This window comes from Diplotaxodon limnothrissa, linkage group LG7, assembly GCF_057381915.1.
Source record: "Diplotaxodon limnothrissa isolate DT_005_m linkage group LG7, D_limnothrissa_male_GT1.1, whole genome shotgun sequence".
Classification (NCBI taxonomy): domain Eukaryota; kingdom Metazoa; phylum Chordata; class Actinopteri; order Cichliformes; family Cichlidae; genus Diplotaxodon; species Diplotaxodon limnothrissa.
This window is the reverse complement of record NC_140602.1, coordinates 63,193,300-63,207,633: the sequence shown is the minus strand read 5'-3', so window position 1 is coordinate 63,207,633 and position 14,334 is coordinate 63,193,300. Positions and strand designations below refer to the sequence as shown.

The following is a 14,334-nucleotide window of genomic DNA, read 5'->3' as shown; positions in this document are numbered from 1 at the left end:
GATAGACTTAACTAACGGTTTCTTTTCTGTAGCAACAGTATTGATCTCGCCCCTGAAGCTTCAGAAACAAATACACAGATTACTGACATTAACCAAAACATGACTACTAACTAACCACTAACCACACTACAGAAAACTCTGAGGCAGGTAAAACAAAATAAAAACAAGATCCAGAGAAAGTATTAGAAATAGAAACTGGTTACTCTGATAAGAATGTATAGCAAGATTGGATGTTCTAGACAGCCCAGCAATCTGTGGTTTCAGCCTGTGTGCCCTGTGTTCCAGCAAGACCACACCTCGGCAATGTGCCATTTAGACTTAATAGAAATAACAACCCAAAAAGCCTAAAGTATGTTCTGCAGCTGTTCCCAAACTCCTCACTGCCTAATGACACTGCTTGTCACACTCACCACTATTTATTTCCTGCAGTTAAACCACAAGTCCCTCCTGATGCACTCATGTAGTCTGGAAACTAGACTTCCTTCACAAGGGCCGGTGAAGGTAGGAACTTGGGTAAGCTAGAGTGGTGCAACACTGCCATAAACATAACCTCTGACGCCAATTTCTATAAGGGATGCTGGTTTTTAAACTATGCCACTGGCAGAGCAGATATTTGGTGGCTGTGTGGGAATAAGAAGCTGCGCGCTAAACTACCTGCGGAGTGGAAAGGTACATGTGCCATAGCTTATCTTGTTATGCCTTTTACAGTGACTATTAATAAAAATGTTGATTGGATAAATTACCTCATTATAATCAACAAAGATCCTTGAATCACAGTAGAGGGGTTTTCAGAACAGCTGCAAGCAACCTCTCTGATAACATGGCAAAACAGAATGGCATTAGATATGCTAATAGAGTAACTAAAATGTTCAGATCTAGCTGTTGAACTGTCATACCTAGCAATACTACTCCTGATGGATCTATGACAAGAGCATTGGTGGGATTAACTACACTAACAGAGGAGCTGAAAACTCAGGGGGCAGACAATCCATTAGACGAGATGGAGCACTCTAATCTGTTCTGCGTTAGTCTCTGTAGCAGTTGCAGGTGCTGTTGCATCCCGTGTCTGAGGGGACCGGCCCAAAGACTCATCACTGTTTTTTGAGAAGCCAATAGAAGGAAATGTGTCATTGTGTGACAGTTTTAAGACAAAGGAGGGTGGGATTGATAAAACATAATAAAAATAGGCCCAAAGGCTGATAGAGACTGCTGTGGCGAAGACGTACCTATCACCAAATCCACACATGGACCAGTATTATCATGAGCTGGAGAACAGAGATTATGAAGGCATAAAGGCAGTAGCTGAAGTGTAAAGCACTTAGGACGAGCACATTGAAAATCAGAAGAGACACAACTTAGCCTTGATTAAATGACTGTATATGCATATATACTTTTATCTATAATGTGTGTTGTGTCATGCTTTATTTTAAAGCATGATTGCATAAACAGGAGGGAAATGATGGAAATAATATGTTATGGAATGTTCACCGTTCGAGGAACTTGCATGAAACCTTGTATTTGATGTTTTCACTCCCTTGAAAGAATAAAAGCTCCAGTTGTTGACAGTTGTTCATTTTTGTTAGTTTTTATTCTGATAGACTACATCTCTGATCATTTTCTTCTTCCTTGTTTGGTTAAATACGCAAGAGGGTAATGAGGGAAGTGGAAACACCTGGGGAGACACAGCTGACACAAATGAACATGATGCCACAGGAAAATCAGAATAAAAATGGAAAAATCGGTAGACATGATAGCACAAGCTTGACAACATGAAACAGACAAGAAACATATGTTAGACTGACACACAAGACAGGAAAAGCCTCACAAACACAGAGACATAGGTGATAACACAACTAGACTAAACTTCAATAATACCACATGAACTTAACATATTTCAATATAACAAAAGGAATCAAAACTACAAAATAAACTCAAACTGCTGCAGACCCCGCTCTTGACACAAGATCCAATCAGAATGAAATAAGTTGTGTAGAAAGGCAGGGTGAGTTTCAGTTACACATTTGGTGCATGACTGAAGAGACTGACCAACATATTAGCAAATCCACATGTGACTCTGTAAACCACTTCAAAATCAAATTTCAGCTAAGGAGATAACTGACTTGATCACCGTGCTTTGGCATATTTAAAATATAATATTATTTCTTTAATGCCCGATATTTTCCGATATGTAAATACAAGTGTGTACACAAACACATGATATGAAGAATCTGCTATCACACTCTTTAATTCATCCACTTGGGTCAGGTTCACACATGTGGAACAGAATTAATCACACATCAATGCACCCTGTCACTTTTATACACCACGACATTTATTTGCACACATACTTAAATTTATATGTATATTTATACCTATATCTGTTTATCTATTTATCTTAATATTTATCTATCAAAATCTCTGTTTTTACACTCACTTTATATGAGTGCTTGATGTTTGTTGTATATTTGCTGCTATGACAACTCAATTTCCCTCTGGGATTAATAAAGTCTCTCTGATTCTAAATGTTGTAGTAGACACAGAACCATAATTCATACTGATCAGAACATAATCGGGTATAAATTTAATCAATAAGGGAGAGTTTCCCAGACAGAGATTAAAGTTAGTCCTAGATTTAAACAACCTTTAAATGCAGACTAACAGAACTCTGTTTCCTCAGTCAAAGTATAAAACAGTACTAGACTAAGCCTTTTCCTAACTAACAAACTTGTTTCCTGAAGGAGGATTAGAGCTAATACAGGCATAAATTGAGGTTTAAATAAAAGCTCCCAGCAGGCAGGTCTAACTTTACATTAGTGCTGTTTGCTGAAGAGGACACATGGATTACTTGGAGTATCTCAGTGATGGTCACTGAATACCACCTGCTAGACAAATTCTTGCTGACAGAAGTGACCCACTACAAAACATCAGTTTGAGACTGTTTTTGAATGCATAAAGTAAATGCTGGGGGGATCATTTCCCTTTTGGAACCCAGTCTTTCATCTGTTAACCAAAGAGGACTGCCTGTTCCAATAAGTCTGCAGGTGCTCATAACCTTATGTTTTTCGGCATGTAAATGGCCTGCATTTGTATAGCGCTTTTCTAGCCCATAGGACCCCAAAGCGCTTTACACTACATTCAGTCATTCACCCATTCACACACACATTCACACACTGGTGATGGCACCTTTCACCAAGAAACTGGGGATTTATGTGGAGTTAGTGACCCAACAGCGTGTAAAGTCTTTCACAGAGTGTTCAAGGCCATTTGTGTATTGAGAAGACAGTACATAAACTTCCCAGATGATGCCCAAGTTAATTACAAGGTAGAATTTTATGACTATAACGAATGGAGACATTGAAAGGCAGACAACATTCAAACGAGATCTTTAGATATCCTTCAGAAGCCTGGAGAGGTTAATATAGGTTAATGCTGTTTTGTAGTGCATTTCACTCTTGTTATCTTAGTAAAGATAAGCAAGAGTGAACTTTTGGGGCAATTGTTAGAGCACGTACTCTCAAGAGAAACTGTCAGTTAAAAAAGCAAGAAACTGAACAAAAACTGAAAATTAAGTAGGAAAACCTTAAATTTAGGGAATTTGTGTCACAGGACAGAGTGGTCAGTACCAAAACTGGACTCAGGTGCAGAAACCCAGAACAGAGACAGCAGGTGGTTTTACAATATATTTATTGGTTAGACTAAGAGGCAAGGACAAAACACAACGAAACACAGAACTTGATGTGGCGTGAAGTGGCGTGACCTGGGTAACGTGGCTCGGGGATCTGGAGGTTCCTGATGGAGTGTGGTGGCAGGACAGCAGGCAGGTGAGGCTCAGTGTGATTTCCAAAATGGTGGTTTGGTATCCTGAGTCTGAGAGAGGAGCGTAAGCCAGAGGGTTGAGACAAGGTGAATCCAGGAACTGTAGCACAAAAAAATTATGGTCAGCAAGGAAAATCACAAAGAGAGCTTGAAATATGAGGAACTGGCCAGGAGTGGATTCCAGGTAGGCTCAGGACTCTGATAGAAAATTCCAGCCGCACACCGAGGCCCATGACAATTTGTATACTAGTCTAAGCAGCCTTTTTTTTTTTTTTTTTGGGGGGGGGGGGGGTAGTAGTCTCCTAATTTTCTAATAAAGGGATCATGCGGCCACTTTGTTTGTCGCGCTCAGTCCTGTCGCCCATTTGCAGATCTGCCTTACATGCCCAGCCATATCCATCAGGTTAATCCATCTAATACACTTTAATTTGCATGGTTAAAACAGATTTTGAAAATCAGTCATTGGCATTACCACCTTTTTTCTCCAACACAGCCTGAACTATAGCTTTCTTGTAATTCTTCTTCTTGTAGTTGTAGTCTTCAGGAAGTAGTTCTCCAGGCTTCCGAAGGATTTGTAAAGCTCTCATTTGAATGTTGGCTGCCTTTCGATATCTCCATTGATTATTACAACGACACTGCTTCAGTTTCCAACATAACAACAAATGGACCTCCAATCCATGACAGATCTTCCACTGTTTTTGTTGATGGCTGTAGACACTCCCTGTTGTCTCTCTACTGACCTCCGTCTGTTTATAAAACCTGTTGTTAGGTGTCATTTTTGAATGTTTCATAGCTCATTGTTAAGTGACTCAATAAACAAACAAAAAACTTTCTTCTGCACAAGGACTAGACTAAAAAAGATTTATAAAGTAACCAGTGTCCAAAAACCAACGATTTTGATAAAGCTTGGCGACCACTAAATGTATGTATGTTTGTAGTAATGTATGGACTATATCTATGTTTTTATGTATATGTATAGAATAAGGCTGTAGATAATGATATGTTTCCACATTTAAATATATCCACTATCAAAAGTTAGTTTTTGACTACTATGAACAAATATTCTCTAAATATATTATTAGCCCCTCTCTTATTATTATAAACATTTAAATAGTGATAGGGCCCAAATAAGGTGACTCTCGGGCTGTATAAGTAGGTCTCTGGTCTCTGTTTCATTCGTATTCTTCTAAGCTACAGAAATTTTAGTTTAATGTGACTGCTGGTGAACCTTTAAAGAGGTTGCCTCCTGGGGAAAACCCAGAGCTCTATCAAACAACAGTAAATATTTTTACCATAGCAAAAGTTAAACAGAAGATAATTTCTGCATAGTAACCATAAACTAACACCACTCTTGACCTGAGTGGCCTTGGCCTCCAGAGTCACCCTCTGGTTATAGTTCCTGAAGAAATTCGGTGTCACATCAGTGGTGCCAGCTTACCAACAATCTGCATGTACTGCTTCACTACATCCACGAACCTACTCTGAGGTCTTCCTCTTTTCCTCCTGTCTGCAGCTTCATATTCAACATCCTTTCTCCAATATATTTACTATTCCTGTTATATACTGATTTCTAATCACATCCATCCTTGTTCAGTACCAATGAAAATCTTAACATCCTCTACCCTTCTACCTCCTGCTGTGCCTCCTGTGTTTTGTTACTACCACTTTTCCATATTACCCCTGACAGTAATCTCCACCCACTCCAAAATGCCTTTACTCTCTTGTACAATGTGTGTTGTTTTGGATGGCTGACCTCAGGCATTTAAACTTATTTACTTTCACTATCTTTACTCTTTGAAAATTCACTTCTCCACCTATCTCCCTATTATCCAGACAAGTGTATTCTGTCTTGCTTCTACTGGCTTGGGGGCGCTTTTATAAAGGAAGCAATCCTTGTTGTACGTTACATAAAAGACTTCCTGGATTTCTCAACACAGCACATCACACCACTACTAGTTACTAGCACAATTTAAAGAAATTCGGAGACTTTTGCAAAGTACTGTATAACAAAAGGGTCCAAATAATACAGATTGAAACCAGCAGAAGGAGAAATTCCAGAAAAGAAATGGTAGAGAACTGAATTCCAGGAATACACAGGACACATGACAAGTCACAAAGGAATGAAAGATGTAGATTAATTCAAAAAAACATATGGAAATTATCAGTTAATAATAGAGGTGAACCTAACAAGGACAGTGCAATCATCAAGAAGGAGCAGCACACACAAAAACGGAAAAAAACACCCTATCATATAATTATTTCTGGTTATTTTAAATAAACAGAGTGGCAAACTTTGCTTAAGCCGCTTACCTTAATACTGAGCTCTGTCTTCTTACAGTTTGAACAGATAATTTGGCCATTAGTGTGGCTTTCTACTCAATTTCCCTATTGAGCTGTGCAGTAATAGATCAGAGAGGCTGTTAACCAGTGTTGGGTAAGTTACTTTAAATTAGTAACTTAGTTACATTACTAGTTACTTCTATCAAAAGTAACTCAGTTACTTCAAGTTACTCGTTACTTTCAGAGTAACTAGTTACTAGGGAAAGTAACTTTGGTTTTACTCAGAATTCTCTTGTTAATGTGTTGCTTCCATAACTTTGCCAGTCTTCTAGCTTGCTTACTTGCCACAAGTGCACTGTGCCACCTACCAATAGAAAGGAAAAAATAATGTGCACATTTCCACGAGAGAAATCCCACGCCTGATTCTATCCTAGCCTGCTTTTTACATCCAACACAAAAACTGCAGTCGAGGTGCTTTCGATTGTACTCAGAACTCGGAAATTCTGCCTTCTGAATAGGAAGATGTAGGTAACACCAGACTGCAGATGAGCTGCATACAGAGCTGGACTGGGACAGAAAAATCGTCCCGGGCATTTTGACTAGAGACCGGCCGCCATTATAGGAAAAATCATAAAGCCTTTGAATAAAAATAAACACTGTTGTGACAGTGATGTACACTGTTCTGATGGTATATATGTATCAATTTATCAATTGTTTGTTGCAAGACTCAGATAATTATTTTTTTACAAGTGAGACATTTTAAATGAGAATAAGAAAGTATTTCTTTGTGCCCCACTTTCCCTTTTAATGCCCTACCTGGCCCCCTGGCAACACTTTGCTAGACCCGCCCCTGCACAGTTACCAGCTGTCAGCTACTTAGAAAAGGATCCTGTCACGGTCTGGCTGGCAGACCGTGGGGATGTGGGGAAGGAGGACCCAGGCGCGGAGCTCAAAGTTCAAGCAGTGCGTTTATTTACAGAGGGTGATATCAAACAACAATAAATCCCCGTGTTTTTCCCCAGACTCCCGTGTCGTGTCCTCCAAGTGCTCTCTGCTCCCGTGTCTGCACTCCCGGTGCTCGCTGCTCCTTAAGCCTTCCACGCTCCTCCTGCGGGAAACAATAGCGGCAGCAGTCAGGACACTGAACAATGGCAGGCATACACTACACGACCAAAACCTAAACTGGGTAACTAACGTGGAGTCCCAAGCAATGATCCCGCGTCGGTGGGAGCTCCAAGACTCTCTTAAGTAGCTCCCCCGACGAGGCCTGATCAGCAGCAGGTGTGTGGCTTCGGGTGTGGCCAGTCCCCTTGCTGGGCCACACCCTCCAGGCCTGACGCCGCCTATAAACAAGTGCTCAGCCACCCACACACACATATACACAAGCACAGGGAAGGGGGAGCAACACCAAAATACACAACAATAATAATAATAATAATAATAATAATATAATACATGACTGCTCAGGGATCCTGGGTCGCCCAGTCCCAGGACCCTGACAGTACCCCCCCTCTAAGGGTCGGCTCCCGACGACCCCAAAACCAAAACAAAAAAAACAGCACAACCAACCCAGGGCGGGCGGCGGGGGGGAACCAGGACGGAGGGCCAGAATCAAAACAAGCAAAAACAACCAAAGAAAACAACCCCCCCAAGGTCACAGTCCCAGAGACCGACCGCGCATCCAGCAGCGGAGCAACAAAAAGAAAAAACGCCACAAAACAGTCTCAGGTGGCCCATCAACATAACAAAAGAGTTCAGGGGGCCTACCTCGAGTCCAAAGGCGGCGACATTGCCGCTCCGGCGGACGGCCACGGGTCCGGCAGCAGCAGCAAAACAGTTCCGGGGGCCTGCCACAGCTCCAGTGGCGGCGGCACTGCTGCCCCTCCGGTGGCGAGTCCCGGGTCCAGTAACGGCGGCGCTGCTCCCCAGGCGGCCTGCCCGGGATCCAGTGGCGGTGGCGGCGCTGCTGCTCCTCCGGCGGCCTGCCCCGGGTCAGACGGCGGCGGCGCTGCTCCCCAGGCGGCCTGCCCCGAATCCAGTGGCGGCGGCGCAGCTCCGGTGAACAACGGCGAGGTATGGTACAAGGCCGATGACACGCCGGTCGATGACACGCCGGTCGCTGACGCAGACGCGCTGGGCGTAGCTGGCGTGGAGGGCGCGCTAGACGTGATGACCCGTCAGACTTGCTGACCTCCAGTTCAGGCTGAGCGGGTCTCTCCGGACCTCCGAGCTCCTCCGGTGGCAGCGCGGGCTCCACAGGCTCGCCGAGCTCCTCCGGCTCGACCAGCTCCACCGGCACGCCGAGCTCCTCCGGCACGCCGAGCTCCTCCGGCTCGCCGAACTGCTCCCGCTCCGGCTCGCTGAGCTGCTCCGGCTCGCTGAGCCCCTCAGCTGGAGGTGCGGGCCCCTCCGGCTCGCTGAGCCCCTCAGCTGGCGGTGCGGGCTCCTCCGGCTCGCTGAGCTGCTCCCGCTCGCTGAGCCCCTCCGGCTCGCCGAGCTCCTCCGGCACGCTGAGCTGTTCCGGCACGCTGAGTTCCTCAGCTGGCGGTGCAGGCCCCTCCGGCTCGCTGAGCTCCTCAGCTGGCGGCGCGGGCTCCTCCCGCTCGCTGAGCTCCCGCTCGGGCATGCTGAGTGTTAGGTATTTTAGTACCATGGTAGCATTTACTGGATATTGTTTTATAGTGACATTATACAGGAAAACTCTGTCATTCAATAAGGCCCCTTTGTTTTAGTTATTTTTCTCTTTGACCCAAGAATTGATGTGTGAGAATCACAGGCTGGTACAAGGTTGAAATACCACAGAGATCACTCCCTCAGCTACATTAGTTTCTTAATCTTTTAGACGCCTGTTGAAGGCCAAATGGTTTGTTTCAGATTTCACTAATGTAAGAACTCTTTGTTTTGTGCCTTGAAAATATGTCGCTGAGATAATCACAATTGTAGCTGAACTGATAAACTACACAAAGGATGCTTCTTCACCCAAGGGCAGGAAGACGCTCCCTTATCTTGGTCTGTACTGGTTTAAACTGATAATCTGCTGTCTCATGAATTTTACCCTCTATATAAACTGTTATACTTGTGAATAAAGTTGAGTCAATTTGGGAAGACAATCTGAAGCAGTCTCTGTTTTCTTGTTCTCCCAAGCTGCTCCCGAGCTCGTACTAACACGCTGAATGGCATGCTTGAATATTACTTGAGAATATATTTGACTGTGTTACAGACTAAGGGACATTCTCTGCTGATAGGTGAAGGTACATTCTCTGCTGATAGACGTCCACGCCTCGAAGGAAGTCGATCCACGGATTAGGCCCTGGAAACCGTTTCCTTCGACTACTATGAACAAATATTCTCTAAATATATTATTAGCCCCTCTCTTATTATTATAAACATTTAAATAGTGATAGGGCCCAAATAAGGTGACTCTCGGGCTGTATAAGTAGGTCTCTGGTCTCTGTTTCATTCGTATTCTTCTAAGCTACAGAAATTTTAATTTAATGTGACTGCTGGTGAACCTTTAAAGAGGTTGCCTCCTGGGGAAAACCCAGAGCTCTATCAAACAACAGTAAATATTTTTACCATAGCAAAAGTTAAACAGAAGATAATTTCTGCATAGTAACCATAAACTAACACCACTCTTGACCTGAGTGGCCTTGGCCTCCAGAGTCACCCTCTGGTTATAGTTCCTGAAGAAATTCAGGAACCAACCTTACCAACAATCTGCATGTACTGCTTCACTACATCCACGAACCTACTCTGAGGTCTTCCTCTTTTCCTCCTGTCTGCAGCTTCATATTCAACATCCTTTCTCCAATATATTTACTATTCCTGTTATATACTGATTTCTAATCACATCCATCCTTGTTCAGTACCAATGAAAATCTTAACATCCTCTACCCTTCTACCTCCTGCTGTGCCTCCTGTGTTTTGTTACTACCACTTTTCCATATTACCCCTGACAGTAATCTCCACCCACTCCAAAATGCCTTTACTCTCTTGTACAATGTGTGTTGTTTTGGATGGCTGACCTCAGGCATTTAAACTTATTTACTTTCACTATCTTTACTCTTTGAAAATTCACTTCTCCACCTATCTCCCTATTATCCAGACAAGTGTATTCTGTCTTGCTTCTACTGGCTTGGGGGCGCTTTTATAAAGGAAGCAATCCTTGTTGTACGTTACATAAAAGACTTCCTGGATTTCTCAACACAGCACATCACACCACTACTAGTTACTAGCACAATTTAAAGAAATTCGGAGACTTTTGCAAAGTACTGTATAACAAAAGGGTCCAAATAATACAGATTGAAACCAGCAGAAGGAGAAATTCCAGAAAAGAAATGGTAGAGAACTGAATTCTAGGAATACACAGGACACATGACAAGTCACAAAGGAATGAAAGATGTAGATTAATTCAAAAAAACATATGGAAATTATCAGTTAATAATAGAGGTGAACCTAACAAGGACAGTGCAATCATCAAGAAGGAGCAGCACACACAAAAACGGAAAAAAACACCCTATCATATAATTATTTCTGGTTATTTTAAATAAACAGAGTGGCAAACTTTGCTTAAGCCGCTTACCTTAATACTGAGCTCTGTCTTCTTACAGTTTGAACAGATAATTTGGCCATTAGTGTGGCTTTCTACTCAATTTCCCTATTGAGCTGTGCAGTAATAGATCAGAGAGGCTGTTAACCAGTGTTGGGTAAGTTACTTTAAATTAGTAACTTAGTTACATTACTAGTTACTTCTATCAAAAGTAACTCAGTTACTTCAAGTTACTCGTTACTTTCAGAGTAACTAGTTACTAGGGAAAGTAACTTTGGTTTTACTCAGAATTCTCTTGTTAATGTGTTGCTTCCATAACTTTGCCAGTCTTCTAGCTTGCTTACTTGCCACAAGTGCACTGTGCCACCTACCAATAGAAAGGAAAAAATAATGTGCACATTTCCACGAGAGAAATCCCACGCCTGATTCTATCCTAGCCTGCTTTTTACATCCAACACAAAAACTGCAGTCGAGGTGCTTTCGATTGTACTCAGAACTCGGAAATTCTGCCTTCTGAATAGGAAGATGTAGGTAACACCAGACTGCAGATGAGCTGCACACAGAGCTGGACTGGGACAGAAAAATCGTCCCGGGCATTTTGACTAGAGACCGGCCGCCATTATAGGAAAAATCATAAAGCCTTTGAATAAAAATAAACACTGTTGTGACAGTGATGTACACTGTTCTGATGGTATATATGTATCAATTTATCAATTGTTTGTTGCAAGACTCAGATAATTATTTTTTTACAAGTGAGACATTTTAAATGAGAATAAGAAAGTATTTCTTTGTGCCCCACTTTCCCTTTTAATGCCCTACCTGGCCCCCTGGCAACACTTTGCTAGACCCGCCCCTGCACAGTTACCAGCTGTCAGCTACTTAGAAAAGGATCCTGTCACGGTCTGGCTGGCAGACCGTGGGGATGTGGGGAAGGAGGACCCAGGCGCGGAGCTCAAAGTTCAAGCAGTGCGTTTATTTACAGAGGGTGATATCAAACAACAATAAATCCCCGTGTTTTTCCCCAGACTCCCGTGTCGTGTCCTCCAAGTGCTCTCTGCTCCCGTGTCTGCACTCCCGGTGCTCGCTGCTCCTTAAGCCTTCCACGCTCCTCCTGCGGGAAACAATAGCGGCAGCAGTCAGGACACTGAACAATGGCAGGCATACACTACACGACCAAAACCTAAACTGGGTAACTAACGTGGAGTCCCAAGCAATGATCCCGCATCGGTGGGAGCTCCAAGACTCTCTTAAGTAGCTCCCCCGACGAGGCCTGATCAGCAGCAGGTGTGTGGCTTCGGGTGTGGCCAGTCCCCTTGCTGGGCCACACCCTCCAGGCCTGACGCCGCCTATAAACAAGTGCTCAGCCACCCACACACACATATACACAAGCACAGGGAAGGGGGAGCAACACCAAAATACACAACAACAATAATAATAATAATATAATACATGACTGCTCAGGGATCCTGGGTCGCCCAGTCCCAGGACCCTGACAGTACCCCCCCTCTAAGGGTCGGCTCCCGACGACCCCAAAACCAAAACAAAAAAAACAGCACAACCAACCCAGGGCGGGCGGCGGGGGGGAACCAGGACGGAGGGCCAGAATCAAAACAAGCAAAAACAACCAAAGAAAACAACCCCCCCAAGGTCACAGTCCCAGAGACCGACCGCGCATCCAGCAGCGGAGCAACAAAAAGAAAAAACGCCACAAAACAGTCTCAGGTGGCCCATCAACATAACAAAAGAGTTCAGGGGGCCTACCTCGAGTCCAAAGGCGGCGACATTGCCGCTCCGGCGGACGGCCACGGGTCCGGCAGCAGCAGCAAAACAGTTCCGGGGGCCTGCCACAGCTCCAGTGGCGGCGGCACTGCTGCCCCTCCGGTGGCGAGTCCCGGGTCCAGTAACGGCGGCGCTGCTCCCCAGGCGGCCTGCCCGGGATCCAGTGGCGGTGGCGGCGCTGCTGCTCCTCCGGCGGCCTGCCCCGGGTCAGACGGCGGCGGCGCTGCTCCCCAGGCGGCCTGCCCCGAATCCAGTGGCGGCGGCGCAGCTCCGGTGAACAACGGCGAGGTATGGTACAAGGCCGATGACACGCCGGTCGATGACACGCCGGTCGCTGACGCGCCGGTCGCTGACGCAGACGCGCTGGGCGTAGCTGGCGTGGAGGGCGCGCTAGACGTGATGACCCGTCAGACTTGCTGACCTCCAGTTCAGGCTGAGCGGGTCTCTCCGGACCTCCGAGCTCCTCCGGTGGCAGCGCGGGCTCCACAGGCTCGCCGAGCTCCTCCGGCTCGACCAGCTCCACCGGCACGCCGAGCTCCTCCGGCTCGCCGAACTGCTCCCGCTCCGGCTCGCTGAGCTGCTCCGGCTCGCTGAGCCCCTCAGCTGGAGGTGCGGGCCCCTCCGGCTCGCTGAGCCCCTCAGCTGGCGGTGCGGGCTCCTCCGGCTCGCTGAGCTGCTCCTGCTCTCTGAGCTGCTCCCGCTCGCTGAGCCCCTCCGGCTCGCCGAGCTCCTCCGGCACGCTGAGCTGTTCCGGCACGCTGAGTTCCTCAGCTGGCGGTGCGGGCCCCTCTGGCTCGCTGAGCTCCTCAGCTGGCGGCGCGGGCTCCTCCCGCTCGCTGAGCTCCCGCTCGGGCATGCTGAGTGTTAGGTATTTTAGTACCATGGTAGTATTTACTGGATATTGTTTTATAGTGACATTATACAGGAAAACTCTGTCATTCAATAAGGCCCCTTTGTTTTAGTTATTTTTCTCTTTGACCCAAGAATTGATGTGTGAGAATCACAGGCTGGTACAAGGTTGAAATACCACAGAGATCACTCCCTCAGCTACATTAGTTTCTTAATCTTTTAGACGCCTGTTGAAGGCCAAATGGTTTGTTTCAGATTTCACTAATGTAAGAACTCTTTGTTTTGTGCCTTGAAAATATGTCGCTGAGATAATCACAATTGTAGCTGAACTGATAAACTACACAAAGGATGCTTCTTCACCCAAGGGCAGGAAGACGCTGCCTTATCTTGGTCTGTACTGGTTTAAACTGATAATCTGCTGTCTCATGAATTTTACCCTCTATATAAACTGTTATACTTGTGAATAAAGTTGAGTCAATTTGGGAAGACAATCTGAAGCAGTCTCTGTTTTCTTGTTCTCCCAAGCTGCTCCCGAGCTCGTACTAACACGCTGAATGGCATGCTTGAATATTACTTGAGAATATATTTGACTGTGTTACAGACTAAGGTACATTCTCTGCTGATAGACGTCCACGCCTCGAAGGAAGTCGATCCACGGATTAGGCCCTGGAAACCGTTTCCTTCAACTACTATGAACAAATATTCTCTAAATATATTATTAGCCCCTCTCTTATTATTATAAACATTTAAATAGTGATAGGGCCCAAATAAGGTGACTCTCGGGCTGTATAAGTAGGTCTCTGGTCTCTGTTTCATTCGTATTCTTCTAAGCTACAGAAATTTTAATTTAATGTGACTGCTGGTGAACCTTTAAAGAGGTTGCCTCCTGGGGAAAACCCAGAGCTCTATCAAACAACAGTAAATATTTTTACCATAGCAAAAGTTAAACAGAAGATAATTTCTGCATAGTAACCATAAACTAACACCACTCTTGACCTGAGTGGCCTTGGCCTCCAGAGTCACCCTCTGGTTATAGTTCCTGAAGAAATTCAGGAACCAAC

General features: G+C 44.9%; 2 protein-coding genes across 2 annotated transcripts; both read right to left on the bottom strand.

Moving 5' to 3' along the window:
• Positions 1–7,749: 7,749 nt before the first annotated feature.
• On the bottom strand, positions 7,750–8,749 carry LOC146629506 (uncharacterized). Its single transcript, XM_085357138.1, has 2 exons — positions 8,624–8,749; positions 7,750–8,560 (listed from the first exon to the last, which is right to left on the bottom strand). Exons 1-2 carry the CDS (start codon positions 8,747–8,749, stop codon positions 7,751–7,753), a joined length of 936 nt encoding a protein of 311 aa, XP_085213264.1. The 3' UTR covers position 7,750.
• A 3,543-nt stretch (positions 8,750–12,292) lies between these two features.
• Positions 12,293–13,280, bottom strand: LOC146629505 (uncharacterized). Its single transcript, XM_085357136.1, has 2 exons — positions 13,182–13,280; positions 12,293–13,100 (listed from the first exon to the last, which is right to left on the bottom strand). The coding sequence occupies exons 1-2, from the start codon at positions 13,278–13,280 to the stop codon at positions 12,294–12,296; spliced, it is 906 nt and encodes a 301-aa protein (XP_085213262.1). The 3' UTR covers position 12,293.
• Positions 13,281–14,334: the final 1,054 nt, after the last annotated feature.